Source organism: Scyliorhinus torazame, chromosome 31 (assembly GCF_047496885.1).
Source record: "Scyliorhinus torazame isolate Kashiwa2021f chromosome 31, sScyTor2.1, whole genome shotgun sequence".
NCBI lineage: Eukaryota > Metazoa > Chordata > Chondrichthyes > Carcharhiniformes > Scyliorhinidae > Scyliorhinus > Scyliorhinus torazame.
The window spans coordinates 34,681,280-34,699,537 of record NC_092737.1 but is presented as its reverse complement, the minus strand read 5'-3'; the positions used below and the strand labels follow the sequence as shown (position 1 = coordinate 34,699,537).

The 18,258-nt window shown below is 55.8% G+C and overlaps 1 protein-coding gene across 1 annotated transcript in view; it reads right to left on the bottom strand.

Annotated features, from left to right (window-relative positions):
• Window positions 1-17,820, bottom strand: part of LOC140404604 (chromodomain-helicase-DNA-binding protein 3-like) — a 209,473-nt gene extending 191,653 nt beyond the window's left edge. Inside the window, exon 1 of the mRNA XM_072493205.1 lies at window positions 17,767-17,820. Within this exon, the coding sequence (XP_072349306.1) occupies window positions 17,767-17,820 (54 nt within the window). The remainder of the gene's footprint in view (window positions 1-17,766) is intronic.
• Window positions 17,821-18,258: the final 438 nt, after the last annotated feature.

The following is an 18,258-nucleotide window of genomic DNA, read 5'->3' as shown; positions in this document are numbered from 1 at the left end:
ATAAAAGCTAACACACCGTACGCCTTCTTAACAACCCTCTCAACCTGGATGGCAACTTTCAGGGATCTATGTACATGGACACCGAGATCTCTCTGCTCATCCACACTGCCAAGAATTTTACCATTAGCCCAGTACTCTGTCTTCCTGTTATTCCTTCCAAAATGAATCACCTCACACTTTTCTGCATTAAACTCCATTTGCCACCTCTCAGCCCAGCGCTGCAGCGTATCTATGTCCCTCTGTAACTTGTAACATCCTTCCGCACTGTCCACAACTCCACCGACTTTAGTGTCATCTGCAAATTTACTCACCCATCCTTCTATGCCTTCCTCCAGGCCATTTATAAAAATGACAAACAGCAGTGGCCCCAAAACAGATCCTTGTGGTACACCACTAATAACTGGACTCCAGTCTGAACATTTCCCATCCACCACCACCCTTTGTCTTCTTCCAGCTAGCCAATTTGTGATCCAAACTGCTAAATCACCCTGAATCCCATGCCTCTGTATTTTCTGCAGTAGCCTACCGTGGGGAACCTTATCAAACGCTTTACTGAAATCCATATACACCACATCAACTGCTTTACCCTCATCCACCTGTTTGGTCACCTTCTCAAAGAACTCAATAAGGTTTGTGAGGCACGACCTACCCTTCACAAAACCGTGTTGACTATCTCTAATCAAATTATTCCTTTCCAGATGATTATACATCATATCTCTTATAAACCTTTCCAAGACTTTGCCCACAACAGAAGTAAGGCTCACTGGTCTATAGTTACCAGGTTGTCTCTACTCCCCTTCTTGAACAAGGCGACAACATTTGCTATCCTCCAGTCTTCTGGCACGATTCCTGTAGACAAAGATGATCAAAGCCAAAGGCTCAGCAATCTCCTCCCTAGCTTCCCAGAGAATCCTAGGATAAATCCCATCCGGTCCAGGGGACTTATCTATTTTCACACTTTCCAGAATTGCTAACACCTCCTCCTTATGAACCTCAAGCCCTTCTAGTCTAGTAGCCTGAATCTCAGTACTCTCCTCGAGAACATTGTCTTTTTCCTGTGTGAATACTGACGAAAAATATACATTTAGCACCTCTCCTATCTCCTCGGACCCCACGCACAACTTCCCACTACTGTCCTTGACTGGCCCTACTCTTACCCTCGTCATTCTTTTATTCCTGACATATCTATAGAAGTGGAGATGCCGGCGTTGGACTGGGGTGAGCACAGTACGAAGTCTTACAACACCAGGTTAAAGTCCAACAGGTTTGTTTCGATGTCACTAGCTTTCGGAGCGCTACTCCTTCCTCAGGTGAATGAAGAGGTCTGTTCCAGAAACATATATATAGACAAATTCAAAGATGCCAAACAATGCTTGGAATGCGAGCTGGGAGTCCTGGGAGTGTTTGATGGGGACAGTGTAGAGGGAGCTTTACTCTGTATCTAACCCCGTGCTGTACCTGTCCTGGGAGTGTTTGATGGGGTCAGTGTAGAGGGAGCTTGACTCTGTATCTAACCCCGTGCTGTACCTGTCCTGGGAGTGTTTGATGGGGACAGTGTAGAGGGAGCTTTACTCTGTATCTAACCCCGTGCTGTACCTGTCCTGGGAGTGTTTGATGGGGACAGTGTAGGGGGAGCTTTACTCAGTATCTAACCCCGTGCTGTACCTGTCCTGGGACTGTTTGATGCTTAAACTGGGTAGCTGAAATACCGTGTGTTCCAGGCTATACCCACTCTAGTCTTGCTAAGCAGATTGTATTTCATTGAAGGGCATGAAATTAAATTATTTAACATTGTAAATCATACCAGAGGGAGCGTTTATGTCGAAAATGTAATACTGCTGCCGTGGAATCATCAAATCCTTCTGCAGTGGGCCGCTTGGCCCATCGACTCTGTACCGACCCTCGGAACGAGCATCCACTCACAGATGGAGATGTGAGGAACAGGTGACGACAAATGTGGTTAAGTGGGTTTTGAGGAGGGGAGCGATGTGGAGGGGGGCGGAGGAGACACAGGATGAGAAGTTTATCATTGAGGCGGTGCTGGTCCAGGAGCCGATGACGGGCCGAGGGGGGGGGCGATGGGCGAACGGGACATGGCACCAGTTGGGATGTGGGTTTCAGGCGTCTGGCTGAGCTGAAGGTTGGCCGTCAGCAGAGAGTGCCAACGCCTCGGGAGGGAGCCAGCTGACAGGCCGGGAGCTCAGCTGGTCAGGGAAACAAGGGAGAGCGGCTCCCATTCTCGCAACTGCGGCGTTAACTCGGCCCGTTTATACAGCGCCCTTCGCAGAGTGAAGCATCGCGCAGATCCACGCGGGGAAGCGTTAGGACAGGCGCCCGGAACCTTGGTCCAAGAGTGTTGAGGGGTGAAATAGAGAGGGGCGGAGAGCTTTCGGGAGGAAATTCCTGAAGGCAGCTGACCGAACAGTGGCTCTGTCGAAATATTTCAGAGGCCTCACACCGAGCCCTGGACTATAGTTTCCCTCAAACCCTCCACATCCACCCTCATCCCAGGCTAACTTGCGGGAAAAGTCATTCCCTCAGCCCGAGCACCATACTGCCCATCTTTCCCCCTCTCAGTAAGGCTCCTATTCAACCGCGCGAGGCCTCACTCAACAGCCGAGCTCGGCTGCCGCGGGGGCAGGGCCAGATTCAAGGGTTGGACGGGCCAGAGTTGGGGCCGCCGGCGGGCGAGGTGGGAAGGAGTCACGGGAGGGGGACAGGCCGAGGGGGGGTGGGGTGGAGGATGTGGAAGCGGCGTCGCCTCCACCGGAATGAACTCTCCCACTCGGCTCTCTGGTCCTTTCAAGGCGCTGAGGCCTGGGCCCTGCGGACACGCCCTCAAGAGGGCTGATTTGGTGCGGCACGGAGCAGGGATGCAGCCGCACTCCGGGGAATTCCGAAGGATCCCGCGGCACCGGGCAGATGGAACGGGGTGCGAGCGAAAGACAATCGCAAGGATGTAATGGCTGCCTGGCGAATCAATGGAGATGCCAGTGGCTGCAATGCTGCTGTTCGGTGCAGAGGGATCTGGGTAGCCGTGTGCATGAATGGCAGAAAGTTGGTACGCAGATGCAGCAGGTAATAAGGAAAGCAAATGGAATTTTGGCCTTTATAGCTTTAAAGGAATAGAGTACAAAATTCAGGAAATGTTGCTTCGACTGCACAGGGCATTGGTGAGACTGCACCTGGAGTATTGGGCACAGTTTTGGTCCCCTTATTTGAGGAGGGATGTCGTGACATTGGGGGCAGTTCAGAGGAGGTTCACTAGATTGATTCCAGAGATGAGGGGTTTGTCGTACGAGGAGCAATTGAGCAGTTTAGGCCGATACTCTCTAGAGTTTAGAAGAATGAGGGGAGATCAAATGGAGGTGTACAAGATATGGATAAAGTAGACGTGGAGCAGATGCTTCCTCTTGTTGGGCCAATCTAGAACGAGACGTCATAGTTTTAGTATCAGGGGGGCAGCAGGTTTAAAACAGAGATGCGAAATTACTTCTCCCAAAGGGCTGTGAATCTGTGGAATTCGCTGCCCCAGTGGGTGCTGGGATATTGAGTAAATTTGAGGACAGTGGTTTAATGGGTTGAAGGGTTATGAGAACGGGCAGGAAGGTGAGGTTGAGGTTGAAATGGCCTCCTCCTGCTCCTGGAAAAAAAAAACACGAATGAAGAAAACGAGGGGTGCATTCATAAGACATCTTTCACCTTGTCGGTAGGAGCCCAGGATGCCTCCTGGCCAAGGAAGTAATTTGAAGTAGCAGTCCCTGCTGGCGGGTGCACCAACGATGGGGATTGAATGTAGTGACTGACGGAGCTGTTTTGTGCAGAGCAGAGTGTGGCTGCTGCAGCTCCTGGAAAGTCGTGAATAATGCAGCAGGAGATGGTGTCTCGTTACGGGGGGGTGAGGTGGAGCGGATCAGAAAATCGGGGCACCGGAAAGGACAGAAAGGCCAAGTGGGCCGGTGGAAAGATCATAGAATTTACAGTGCAGAAGGAGGCCATTCGGCCCGTCGAGTCTGCACCGGCTCTTGGAAAGAGCACCCTACCCAAGCCCACACCTCCACCCGATCCCCATAACCCAGTAACCTCACCCAACACTAAGGGCAATTTTGGACACTTAAGGGCAATTTATCACGGCCAATCCACCTAACCTGCACATCTTTGGTTGTTTGTGGCGTTATTAAAGTGCAGCACACGGCAAAGGGTTCGCATTCCTGCCGACTGCTCCCATATCCACGCGGAGCTGCCTATCGCTCGGCAGCACACATGAAACCACAGAGTGCAGACGTGGCCATTCGGCCCATCGAGTCTGCACTGTCCCTCTGAAAAAGCACCCTGTCCAGGCCTACTCCCCCACCCTATCCTCGTACACCACCTGACCTGCATATCCTAGCGAGGGAGAGAGAGCGAGAGCGAGCAAGAGTGAGAGAGAGCGAGTGAGAGAGCAAGAGAGCGAGAGAGAGAGAGAGAGTGACAGCTAGAGAGAGAGCGAGAGAGCGCGAGCGAGAGAGAGGTAAAGCGAGAGAGTGAGAGAGACGAGATCAAGAGAGAGACGAGAGCTAGAGAGAGAGCGAGAGAGACGAGATCAAGAGAGAGAGAGAGAGAGCGAGAGCACGAGAGCTACAGCGAGAGAAAGAGCGAGAGAAAGAGCGAGGAGCGAGGGCGAGAGCGAGAGAGCAAGAAACGAGAGCTAGAGCAAGAGAGATGAGAGCGCAAGAGCTAGATGGAGAGCGAGAGAGAGAGCAGGGGAGAGAGAGCGGGGGAGAGAGAGCGGGGGAGAGAGAGCGGGGGAGAGAGAGCGGGGGAGAGAGAGCGGGGGAGAGAGAGCGGGGGAGAGAGAGCGGGGGAGAGAGAGCGGGGGAGAGAGAGCGGGGGAGAGAGAGCGGGGGAGAGAGAGCGGGGGAGAGAGAGCGGGGGAGAGAGAGCGGGGGAGAGAGAGCGGGGGAGAGAGAGCGGGGGAGAGAGAGCGGGGGAGAGAGAGCGGGGGAGAGAGAGCGGGGGAGAGAGAGCGGGGGAGAGAGAGCGGGGGAGAGAGAGCGGGGGAGAGAGAGCGGGGGAGAGAGAGCGGGGGAGAGAGAGCGGGGAGAGAGAGCGGGGGAGAGAGAGCGGGGGAGAGAGAGCGGGGGAGAGAGAGCGGGGAGAGAGAGCGGGGGAGAGAGAGCGGGGGAGAGAGAGCGGGGGAGAGAGAGCGGGGGAGAGAGAGCGGGGGAGAGAGAGCGGGGGAGAGAGAGCGGGGGAGAGAGAGCGGGGGAGAGAGAGCGGGGGAGAGAGAGCGGGGGAGAGAGAGCGGGGGAGAGAGAGCGGGGGAGAGAGAGCGGGGGAGAGAGAGCGGGGGAGAGAGAGCGGGGGAGAGAGAGCGGGGGAGAGAGAGCGGGGGAGAGAGAGCGGGGGAGAGAGAGCGGGGGAGAGAGAGCGGGGGAGAGAGAGCGGGGGAGAGAGAGCGGGGGAGAGAGCGGGGGAGAGAGAGCGCGGGAGAGAGAGCGCGGGAGAGAGAGCGCGGGAGAGAGAGCGCGGGAGAGAGAGAGAGCGGGAGAGAGAGAGAGAGCGGGAGAGAGAGAGAGCGGGAGAGAGAGAGAGCGGGAGAGAGAGAGAGAGAGCGGGAGAGAGAGAGAGAGCGGGAGAGAGAGAGCGGGAGAGAGAGCGGGAGAGACAGCGGGAGAGAGAGCGGGAGAGAGAGCGGGAGAGAGAGCGGGAGAGAGAGCGGGAGAGAGAGCGGGAGAGAGAGCGGGAGAGAGAGCGGGAGAGAGAGCGGGAGAGAGAGCGGGAGAGAGAGCGGGAGAGAGAGCGGGAGAGAGAGCGGGAGAGAGAGCGGGAGAGAGCGAGAGAGAGCGAGAGAGAGCGAGAGAGAGCGAGAGAGCGAGAGAGAGCGAGAGAAAGAGAGCGGGAGCTGAGAGAGCGCGAGAGAGAGTGACAGCTAGAGAGAGAGCGAGAGCTAGAGAGACGAGACCAAGAGAGAGCGAGAGAGAGACGAGAGCTAGAGAGACGAGATCAAGAGAGAGACGAGAGCTAGAGAGCGAGAGAGACGAGATCAAGAGAGAGCAAGAGCTAGAGAGGTAAAGCGAGAGAGAGCTAGAGAGAGACGAGAGCTAGAGCGAGAGAGGTAGAGCAAGAGGTAAAGCGAGAGAGAGCGAGAGAGATCAACAGCGAGACGAGAGCTAGAGCGAGCGAGAGCAAGAATAAGAGAGAGCGAGCGAGAGAGACAGCGAGAGCGAGAGTGAGAGAGAGCGAGAGTGAGAGAGAGAATGAGAGCGAGAGCGAGTGAGAGAGAGCGATACGATTTGAGAAACTCCCACCACCGCACTCGCTACTTGTGCACGGTTGGCCTATCTCCCTGGACAGGAAATGGGAATATTAACAGCTGGGAATTCCGGTGCACCAGCCCACGAGTGATCTGGTTTCAGTACTGCGCTCTCACCCCATGGTCGAATAGGCGGGAGATTCGCCTGAAAAAGGGAGCTGGAAGACGGGTCAACCTGGAACTGAGAAGTGCGGGCAGGAGAGGCAAGAAGGGGAAAAATAAATGGATTGCCCTCAATAGTTTGGTCACGGATAAGGACATCGAATTTACAGTGCAGAAGATGGCCAATCGGCCCATCGAGTCTGCACCGACTCTTGGAAAGAGCACCCCACTTTAGCCCACACCTCCTGCCTATCCCCGTAACCCCACCTAACCTTTTGGTCACTAAGGGCAATTTATCACGGCCAATCCACCTAACCTGCACATCTTTGGACTGTGGGAGGAAACCGGAGCACCCGGAGGAAACCCACGCAGACACGGGGAGGATGTGCAGACTCCGCACAGACAGTCACCCAAGTCGGGAATCAAACCCAGGTCCCTGGCGCCGTAAGGCAGCCGAGCTAACCACTGTGCTACCGTGCTGCCAGTGTCGACATCAGAAAGCATGTGGGGCCGAAGGCTCCCGGATCCCCTCTCCGCCTCTCCCGATCCTCCTTCCAGACGCTCCCTCAAAACCGACCACTTTTGGTGACGGCACAGGAGGCGGCCATTCAGCCCACGCTGGCTCCCTGCCCCTTGCGTCCTCCACTCCCTCCCCAGCCCGGAAAATATGAGCTCCCTTTTCAAAGCCCAAGATTGAATTTGCCTTCAGCACACTCTCGGGCTGCACATTGCACACCCTAAGCACTCGCGCTGTGAAGGTGACCCAGTGGGTCCACTGCCAATGACCTTTTTGATGGCCTCTGGCTCGATTCTGTCTGCTGACAGCCCCGTGCAGCAGCCAGGGGCATTTTCCTACGCAAGGGGCTCTACATAAATGCAGCTTCCTTGTTGGTGTTGCCACCGACCTGATCACAAACGCACAGGACACTGACTTCGCAGCAGACCTGAAACTGAAATGGGGTCAATAAAGGGAGTATTCACCCCCCCCCCCCCCCCCCCCCCCTCACCCAAAGGGGTTTTTCTTTATTTTTTCCAAAGATATATCTCACTTGGGGCGTAGATCGAGTGGAATTCACAAACTATTCCGCTGCCTAGCACACTGGAGCACGTGACCAACTCAGATGGAATTTTGCAAGACAGGTTTGGCAATGTCAAACGTTAAACTGTACAGGCTGTGTTTGTGGAGGCCGGCGCGCTCTGTTCAAACACTCAGCGACCTGTATGGGGATCACTGCAGCTTTTCTGGAGCTCGAGGGAGGCACGTTTGAAGCAGGGTTCGCAGGGTGAGAGAGAGAGAGAGAGAGGAAGGGCAGGGGGCTGAGATGGAGGGGGGCCGGGGGGCCAAGGAGGGGAGAGGGGGTCGGGGCCAAGGAGGAGAGAGTGGGAACTGGAGCCAAGGAGATGAAAGGAAGGACCGGGCAAAAGGGGGGGGGGAAGAGAGCAGAGAGAGAGAGGGAGGAGGGGGCCAAGGAGGGGGGGGGGGGCTAAGGAGGGGAGAGGGGGAGGGGGCCAAGGAGGGGAGAGGGGGAACCGTAGCCAAGGAGGGGAGAGAGGGAGAAGGGGCCAAGGAGGGGAGGGGGAGAGCCGTAGCCAAGGAGGGGAGAGGGGGACACGGGGCTAAGGAGGGGAGAGGGATAGACGGAGCTAAGGAGGGGAGAGGGGGACACGGGGCTAAGGAGGGGAGAGGGGGAGAAGGGGCAAAGGAGGGGAGAGGGGGAGACGGCGCAAAGGAGGGGAGAGGGGGAGACGGCGCAAAGGAGGGGAGAGGGGGAGACGGCGCAAAGGAGGGGAGAGGGGGAGACGGGGCTAAGGAGGGGAGAGGGGGAGACGGGGCTAAGGAGGGGAGAGGGGGAGACGGGGCTAAGGAGGGGAGGGGGGAGACGGGGCTAAGGAGGGGAGGGGGGGAGACAGGGCTAAGGAGGGGCGGGGGGTGAAGGCGAAGGAGGGAAAGGGGGGTGCCAAGAAGGGAAGAGGAGGGGGCCGGGAGCCAAGGATGGTGGTGCTGGGCTGGAAATACCTCCTTCATGTGTCTGCCATGGCTGAGCAGTGAAGAGGCAATGGCGTAGTGGTATTGTCATTGGAATAGTAATCCAGAGACCCAGGATCTGGGGAGCCGGGTTCGAATCCCACCAGGGCAGGCGGTGAAAGTTAAATTCAATAAAAATCTGGAATTAAAAGTCTAACGATAGCCATGGAGGGGTTTTACCCACCGGGTTCACTAATGTCCTTTAGGGAAGGAAACCTGCCGCCCTGACCTGCTCTGGCCGACTCAATGCCCTCAGGATGGGCAGTAAATGCTGACGGCCAGCGACACCCACATCCCATGGACAGATTCTGGGCTTGGGGGTGAGAATGGTTGCAGGTGGGTTCCAGACTCACTGCCAGCAGTGAGGGACTGCTGCAAAATCAGCGGTACCTCCTTCCCCAAAGTCACGCCGACCATTTCAGGCATGTACACGTTGAACTGTGCCCTGGTGAGACCACATTTGGAGTATTGTGTGCAGTTCTGGTCACCTCACTATAGGAAGGATGTGGAAGCATTGGAAAGGGTGCAAAGGAGATTTACCAGGATGCTGCCTGGATTGGAGGATAGGTCTTATGAGGAAAGGTTGAGGGAGCTAGGGCTTTTCTCATTGGAGCGGAGGAGGATGAGAGGCGACTTAATAGAGGTTTATAAGATGATGAGGGGGATAGATAGAGTGGACGTTCAGAGACTATTTCCTCGGGTGGATGTAGCTGTTACAAGGGGGCATAACTATAAGATTCAGGGTGGGCGATATAGGAGGGATGTCCGAGGTAGGTTCTTTTACTCAGAGAGTGGTTAGGGTGTGGAATGGACTGCCTGCTGTGATAGTGGAGTCGGACACTTTAGGAACTTTCAAGCGGTTATTGGATAGGCACATGGGGCACACCAGAATGACAGGGAGTGGGATAGCTTGATCTTGGTTTCGGACAAAGCTCGGCACAACATCGAGGGCCGAAGGGCCTGTTCTGTGCTGGACGTTTCTATACCGGGGGGGGGGGCCCCGAGAGGTTCCAGTGACATGATAAGGCCGGAGAAGTCGGACTTGTTGTGAGAAAGGCGATCTTGTAGAGGCGCTCAAAGCCATGAAGCGTTTTGACGGGAGCAAACGGGGGAGAAACTGTTTTCCGCAACAGGGGGAGTCGATAACGGGAGGGACACGGATTGCAGGCGATCGGTAAAGGAGGATCTGTTGCGACGTGATGTGATGGAAAACTGCGGTGAAGTGGTTTCAATCTGGAACACGCGTCCCGATACAGAGATGGTTAGATTCAGGAACGCCTTTCAAAGTGGAACGCTCAAAGGAGGAATGCGGGAAACGGGCAGGGAGGGAGGAGGGAGACATACTGGGCGGCTGAGTTTGAATACGAACTCCAGGATTCTGGAAAGACCCCAGTGGATTGGAAAACAGCTAATGCAATAGTTCTGTTTAAGAAAGGAAAGGGGCAAAAGGCAGGAATTCTTTCAAAATGTATTTCCAGGATGTGTGTTGCTGGCCGGGCCCAGCGTTTATTGTCCATCCCTAATTGCCCCTCGAGAAGGTGGTGGGTGAGCTGCCTTCTTGAACCCACTGCAGTCCCTGTGGTGTAGGTACACCCACCGTGCTGTTAGGGAGGGAGTTCCAGGGCGTTGCCCCGGCGACAGTGAAGGAACGGCCGATATATTTCCCAGTCGGGGTGGGCAGTGACTCGGAGGGGAACCTCCAGGCGGTGGGGTTCCCAGGTATCTGCTGCTCTCGTCCTTCTAGATGGTAGAGGGGGTGGGTTTGGAAGGTGCTGCCTGAGGAACCTTGGTGAGTTGCTGCAGTGCATCTTGTAGATGGGACACACGGCTGCCACTGACTCCAACCAGCGGGGAGTTTCCCCCTGATTCCTATTGACTCCGGTTTAGCTGGTGTTATGGGCCAGGGTTTAGAGAACCCCAAAGTGTAACATGGAGTTCACCTGACCCACAACGTTTAATAGATTGTGGTTATAGGGAGCACACGGGCCTACTCTGCAGGTGTGATGCAACAGAGAGCTAAAGTACTTTTAAACAAAAACAATGTTTATTTATGAAACCAGTAAACACTTTATAAACCCACAGTAAACATCTTAACTACTATCAACACCAATAAATCCCCCACAGAATACAGTACTCTCTAAGTAACTCTTAATCTTTCCTTGCTACATCCAGAAGACAAAAAGAGCCCTTTTTACAGAAACACATCTGGTTTAAATTCTCTACTGAGAGCAGTTACCATTTTGAAATCACCAAATGAACATTCATAAGCTTGCAGAGATTCATACACATCTTGCTGTGATTGCAGCTTTTCCAAATCTAAAACAATCCTAAACACACCCTGTAGCAAACAGCCTAAAGCGAAAGTAAAAGCAGACAGACAGCCCAGCTCCACCCACACTCTGACATCACAATGGGCCGAAAGGCCTTATTTCCACTCCTATGTCTTATGGTCTTATAAACACCCGTTTCTTAAAGGTACATCCACTACAGCTATTTTATAAGCCCCCATTTCCTAAAGGTACTCTCACGTGGCACTAGGGCTGCTTGAGGCCATACTAGGTCAAATGCTGCCTTGATGTCAAGGGCAGTCGCGCTCGTCTCACCTCTGGAGTTCAGCTCTTGTGTCCATGTTTGAACCAAGGCTGTAATGAGGTCAGGAGCTGAGCGACCCTGGCGGAACCCACACTGAGCGTCCGTGAGTGGGTTGTTCAGCAAATGCCGCTTGATGGGGCTCTCGGTGACACTTCCCTGATGCTCGAGCCTGTTTGTGGAGGAGGAGGAGGGCTGGTCAGCGGCCTTGCCAAGTGACCTCCCTCCTTGATATTAAAGTTGGCGCGGGATTGAACAGAGCTATAAAATGGTGGGTCACAGGTTCCATCCTTCAGTCTTGCCAAGAGCACCCCGGAAAAACAAGGCTGTGTCGGCATTAACACTCAAATCAAAAGGGGACGTTTTGTGATGGTCCATCCTTCTGTATGCCAACATAGTCGGGATTTGGCTAGCTAACAGGCACTAGGGCGTTCGATCAGGTGTCACACAGAAGGCAAGGGCTGATGGGAGTTGGCCGTGGTCTATGAGCATGGACAGGAAGCAGAGTGGGCTGTGGCGATCGCGTGCTGCCAGGGTCGTGCTGGAGCTTCAGTTATTTACAATCTATACGAGTGACCTGAGCGAAGAGGCAAAGGGCTGTGCGTACAAAGGTTGCTGACGATACAAAGCTGGATGAGGCAGCAAGGACACAAGAGCGGCAGCAATGAGTCAGGTTCGGAGGGCGGGCAACTGTGTTCATTGCGAGTTACTGCCCAGGCACACTGCAACCCTGTCCTGATGCAAACTACATTGCTGAATACGCACTTCCAGGTGGAATATTAAACGAGGGCCCCTCTGCCCTCTCGGGCGGAACTTGCACGATTGGGAAGCAGAACAAGTGAGTTCTCCCTGAAATCCTGGCCAATATTTATCCCCCAGTCCCATCATGAATCCTGGTTACGGGAGCTTCCTGTGCACTCTTCCTCTCTGATAGAAATTATCATAGAATTTAAAATGCAGGGGGCCATTTGGCCCATCGAGTCTGCACCGGCTCTTGGAAAGAGCACCCTACCCAAGGTCCACACCTCCACCCTATCCCACAACCCAGTAACCCCACCCAACACTAAGGGCAATTTTGGACACTAAGGGCAATCCATCATGGCCAATCCACCTAACCTGCACATCTTTGGACTGTGGGAGGAAACCGGAGCACCCGGAGGAAACCCACGCAGACACGGGGAGGACGTGCAGACTCCGCACAGACAGTGACCCAGCGGGGAATCGAACCTGGGACCCTGGAGCTGTGAAGCAATTGTGCTAGCCACAAAGCTACCGTGCTGCCCTATGCTACCAATGCTACTCGCTGAGCGGCGACCCGTTTCTCACGACCAAGTCCTGTTGCGCCACACACCTCACCGAGAGCGCAGAAACAACGCAACTAATCCTCTTCCAACGCAACCCAAGCCAATGTTCTGCCGCTCCTGACCCAACGCCATCACCCACGCGGTCCCCGCAAAGAAAATCCAGCACATCTCAGGGCGGCCGTGGATGGGTGCAATCAGTCACCCCGCTTCCCCGGGCGTAGAAACCGCATTGACGAAAGCTGGCAATCTGACATAAAAGGCCAACGTGCTGGAAAGGGCCAGCCAGGTTCTGTTTAGAGGGGAACAGCGTCGAGTCCAGTTCGCCTCTTCTTGGGAACCCAGATTTTATTTCCGAGCAAACGGCTCGACTTTCTACGACGACCAGAGAACTGTAAACCTCGCAGATGCAAAGGCTTCATCTGGAACGGCTCGAAACAGACACGTGATGGAAAACCACAACAGCAAGAAGTGGGACAGCGAAATGTGCAGATTAATGGCTCCTACCTGTAGGTCTGCTGATCCCAGACTCTCAGAGGTGAATTTAAAAATCAGCAAACGTTACCCTAATTCGCTGGCTGGACGAGTCCCCGATGTTCCCCGAGGACTCAGGTACACTGGTCCGGTCCTCTCATCCCCTCAAACAATGTGATCCCCTGCTGCAGGTGTACAGTTACGGAACCCAATACCATACCCAGAGTCAAATAGCAGCTCCCGGCAACCTGAGCAGGTCCCATTCGGTTACACGAGTCAAGTGCGGCTTGGCGCATGAGCTGGCTGTTCACAGAATCGTCACGGAGCCCTTCAGCCCATCGAGTCGGCACTGACACATGAAAATCCCCTGAGCTGCCGACCTAACCCCATTCCCCAGCACTCGGCCCCACAGCCTCGAACGTTGCGATGTGCCGAGTGCCAACCCGGGTCCTTTTTAAAGGGTGTGAGGCAACCCGCCTCTACCCCCCTCCCAGGCAGCGCGTTCCAGACCCGCCTCTACCCCCCTCCCAGGCAGCGCGTTCCAGACCCGCCTCTACCCCCCTCCCAGGCAGCACGTTCCAGACCCGCCTCTACCCCCCTCCCAGGCAGCGCGTTCCAGACCCGCCTCTACCCCCCTCCCAGGCAGCGCGTTCCAGACCCGCCTCTACCCCCCTCCCAGGCAGCACGTTCCAGACCCTCACCCCCCTCCCAGGCAGCGCGTTCCAGACCCGCCTCTACCCCCCTCCCAGGCAGCGCGTTCCAGACCCGCCCCTCCCCCCTCCCAGGCAGCACGTTCCAGACCCGCCTCTACCCCCCTCCCAGGCAGCGCGTTCCAGACCCGCCTCTACCCCCCTCCCAGGCAGCACGTTCCAGACCCGCCTCTACACCCCTCCCAGGCAGCGCGTTCCAGACCCGCCTCTACACCCCTCCCAGGCAGCGCGTTCCAGACCCGCCTCTACACCCCTCCCAGGCAGCGCGTTCCAGACCCGCCTCTACCCCCCTCCCAGGCAGCGCGTTCCAGACCCGCCTCTACCCCCCTCCCAGGCAGCGCGTTCCAGACCCGCCTCTACCCCCCCTCCCAGGCAGCGCGTTCCAGACCCGCCTCTACCCCCCTCCCAGGCAGCGCGTTCCAGACCCGCCTCTACCCCCCTCCCAGGCAGCGCGTTCCAGACCCGCCTCTACCCCCCTCCCAGGCAGCGTGTTCCAGACCCGCCTCTACCCCCCTCCCAGGCAGCGCGTTCCAGACCCGCCTCTACCCCCCTCCCAGGCAGCACGTTCCAGACCCGCCTCTACCCCCCTCCCAGGCAGCACGTTCCAGACCCGCCTCTACCCCCCTCCCAGGCAGCGCGTTCCAGACCCGCCTCTACCCCCCTCCCAGGCAGCGCGTTCCAGACCCGCCTCTACCCCCCTCCCAGACAGCGCGTTCCAGACCCTCACCCCCCTCCCAGGCAGCACGTTCCAGACCCGCCTCTACCCCCCTCCCAGGCAGCGCGTTCCAGACCCGCCTCTACCCCCCTCCCAGGCAGCGCGTTCCAGACCCGCCTCTACCCCCCTCCCAGGCAGCGCGTTCCAGACCCGCCTCTGCCCCCCTCCCAGGCAGCGCGTTCCAGACCCTCACCACCCTCCCAGGCAGCACGTTCCAGACCCTCACCACCCTCTGGGGGAAAAGGCTTTTCCTCAAATCCCCCCCCCCCTCGCCCCTCACCTTGAGCTTGTGTGTCCCTCGTAACCGACCCTTCAAGTAAGGGGACCAGCTGCTCCCTCTCCACCCTGTCCGTGCCCCTCAGAATCTTGTCCACCTCGATCAGGCCGCCCCTCAGTCTTCTCTGCTCCAGAGAAAACAACCCCAGCCTATCCACCCTCTCTTCATAACTGAAATGTTCCGTCCCAGGCACATCCTGGTGAATCTCCTCTGCACCCCCTCCAGCGCAATCACATCCTTCCTATAATGTGGCGACCAGAACTGCACACAGTGCTCCCGCTGTGGCCTCACCAGTGTTTTATACAGCTCCAGCATAACCTTCCTGCTCGTGTTCTATACCTCAGCTAATAAAGGCAAGTATCCCATATTCTTAGCCAGCTTATCTACCTGTCCTGCCGCCTTCAGGGATCTGTGGCTACGACTCCAAGGTCCCCCCGATGGTCAGCACTTTCCGGGGTCCTACCTTTGCCTTGTTCGCCCTCCTCAAGTGCATCACCTCACACTTTCCCGGGTTGAATTCCATTTGCCACTGCTCTGCACAGCCCGTCGATACCCTCCTGCGGCCATCCTCCTCGCTATTTACCACCCAACCAAATTTTGTGTCGCCTGCAAACTTCTATAATAACCGTCTTTAGTGTCACAAGCAGGCTTACATTAACACTGCAATGAAGTTACTGTGAAAAGCCCCTAGCCGCCACACTCCGCGCCTGCTCGAGATCACAGAGGGAGAATTCAGAACGTCCAATTCACCCCACAAGTCTTTCGGGACTTGTGGGAGGAAACCGGAGCACCCGGAGGAAACCCACGCAGACACGGGGAGAACGTGCAGACTCCGCAGACGGTGACCCAAGCCGGGAATCGAACCCGGGATCCTGCCGCTGTGAGGCAGCAGTGCTAACCACCGTGTCGCTCGCCTGGGCTCACAGGCGATTTGGAAAAGGCAGCGCTGTTTACAGGAAGTCAGAAAGGAAATAATGCAAGAGATGCTATAGCTCAAGAGGAAGGTGCTTGCTCTCAAGGCAGAGAAAGTCTCACGAGTGCAGCGAGTCCCAGCGAGGGGAACATCAGAGGGACGTTAACGTCGGCCCATTCAGGTGCCACACCTCGGGGTGGGAGTGGTTCGGGAGTGGGTGCGACACAGTCACCAGGGTGACACCCGGGCCAAAAGCATCACATTACCAGGACAGTTTGCATACCTGGGCTTGAAAGCTTTCTGTAACCGCCCTGGAAAGCCGGGGAATCACCAAGTGCCAGGGGGAACAGGGCACGGAACAGAAAACATTAAGGCATGCGGTGCCACACTCCAAAGAACAGCAGCCGACCCCGATCGCTGTCAAGGTCCGTCAATGCTCACAGTCGCGATTAAGGGCGGCACGGTAGCACAGTGGTTAGCACAGTGAGGATAACGGCAGGATTTGGGAAGACACAGGCACACAGACAGATTGGTGAAATGTAATAAGCAGAGATGATCACAGCATAATTGGGAGGGCAGACAGGTTTGGGACATTTAGTAAACTGTAGCACGGTAGCATAGTGGTTAGCACAGTTGGTTCACATCTCCGGGTCCCAGGTTCGATTCCCGGCTGTGTCATTGTCTCTGCGGAGTCTGCACGTTCTCCCCCGTGTCTGCGTGGGTTTCCTCCGGGTGCTCCGGTTTCCTCCCACAAGTCCTGAAAGACGTGCTGTTAGGTCAATTGGCCATTCTGAATTCTCCCTCTGTGTACCCGAACAGGCGCCGGAATGTGGCGACTAGGGGCTTTTCACAGTAACTTCATCAGTGTTAATGTAAGCCTACTTGTGACAATAATAAAGATTATAAACATAAAGCCCTGGTTAGGCCCCATTTGGAGCAACTGAGCTCAGTTCTGGGCATCAGGAAGGATACACTATCCTTGGGAGTGTGAATGTGTGGCTGTGCGCGCGCGCGCGTGACTGTGCGCGCGTGACTGTGCGCGCGTGACTGTGCGCGCGTGTTGGTGTGTGAAGATTCACCAGAATTACACCAGGAAGCAAAGGTTTAAATTCAGAGGACGGTTACACCAACCCGGCTTGTACTGTACTACCTCGAGCTTCGAAGATGAAGGGGTGACCTAATCGAGGGGTTTAAGATGATTACAGGATTCGATAGGATTGGCAAAGAGAAACTATTTCCTCTGGTGGTGGGTGAAACGCTAAAATTCGAACCAGGCCGTTCAGGGGCGACGCCTGGGCAAAGGGTAGATGGGAGTTCAGATACACATCAACCAACGATCATAACTAATAATAATAATCATTATTGTCACAAGTAGTCTCACATTAACACTGCAATGAAGTTACTGTGAAAATCCCCTCGTCGCCACATTCCGGCGCCTGTTCGGGTACAGAGAGAATTCAGAGTGTCCAATTCACCCAACAGCACATCTTTGGACTGTGGGAGGAAACCGGAGCACCCGGAGGAAACCCACGCAGACACGGGGAGGACGTGCAGACTCCACACAGACAGTGACCCAAGCCGGAATCGAACCTGGAACCCTGGCGCTGTGAAGCAACTGTGATACCGCGCCACCCTCAATATAAAATACTGGTTAGCACGGCTGCCTCATCGACGTGCGCGTTGCAGGCGGGGCGGGTTAACCCGAGGGAGAGAGCGGACACCCCAGCAGCGATCAGGGCTGAGAGTAACGTCCAGCGGCGTGCACCGATCGGCACAGCCGGGGAAGCTTCACAAACACTGCCGGTCGGACAGGCTCTCCAGTATTTCCAATGCCTCAAAGCACCACAATTCCACCCCCCACCACGCAGAGAGACTCCCCCCACATCGCGGACACACACAGAGCTCCCCCCACGTCGTGGACACACACACAGAGCTCCCCCCACATCACGGACACACACACACACAGCTCCCCCCACGTCACGGACACACACACATACAGAGCTCCCCCAGTCATGGACACACACACAGAGCTCCCCCACGTCACGGACACACACACAGAGCTCCCCCCACGTCACGGACACACACACAGAGCTCCCCCCACGTCACGGACACACACACAGAGCTCCCCCCACGTCACAGACACACACACACAGAGCTCCCCCCACGTCACGGACACACACAGAGCTCCCCCACATCGCGGACATACGCAGAGCTCCCCCACGTCGCTGATACACACAGAGCTCCCCCCACGTGTCACGCACACACACACACACACACACACACACACACACACACAACACACACACACACAGAGCTGCCCCCACGTCGCGGACACACAGAGCTCCGCCCATGTCACGGACTCACCTCATTGCCGTGCGACTGAAGGAATTCAATTTCCTGCTCGGTGAACGTCGTCATGGAGATGGACTTCACCCGGTGGGGGGGATTCAGGCCTCTCCTGCCAAATAAAACAAAAAAAGGCCCTCGTCAGAAATGCATTATACACAGATTCATAGAAGATAGGAGCAGGAGGAGGCCTTTTGGCCCTTTGAGCCCGCCCCACCATTCATCACCATCATGGCTGATCGTCCAACTCAATAGCCTAATCCTGCTTTCTCCCCATAGCCTTTGATCCCATTCTCCCCGAGTGCTATATCCAGCCGCCTCTTGAACATAGAACATAGAACGATACAGCGCAGTACAGGCCCTTCGGCCCACGATGTTGCACCGAAACAAAAGCCATCTAACCTACACTATGCCATTATCATCCATATGATTATCCAATAAACTTTTAAATGCCCTCAATGTTGGCGAGTTCACTACTGTAGCAGGTAGGGCATTCCACGGCCTCACCAC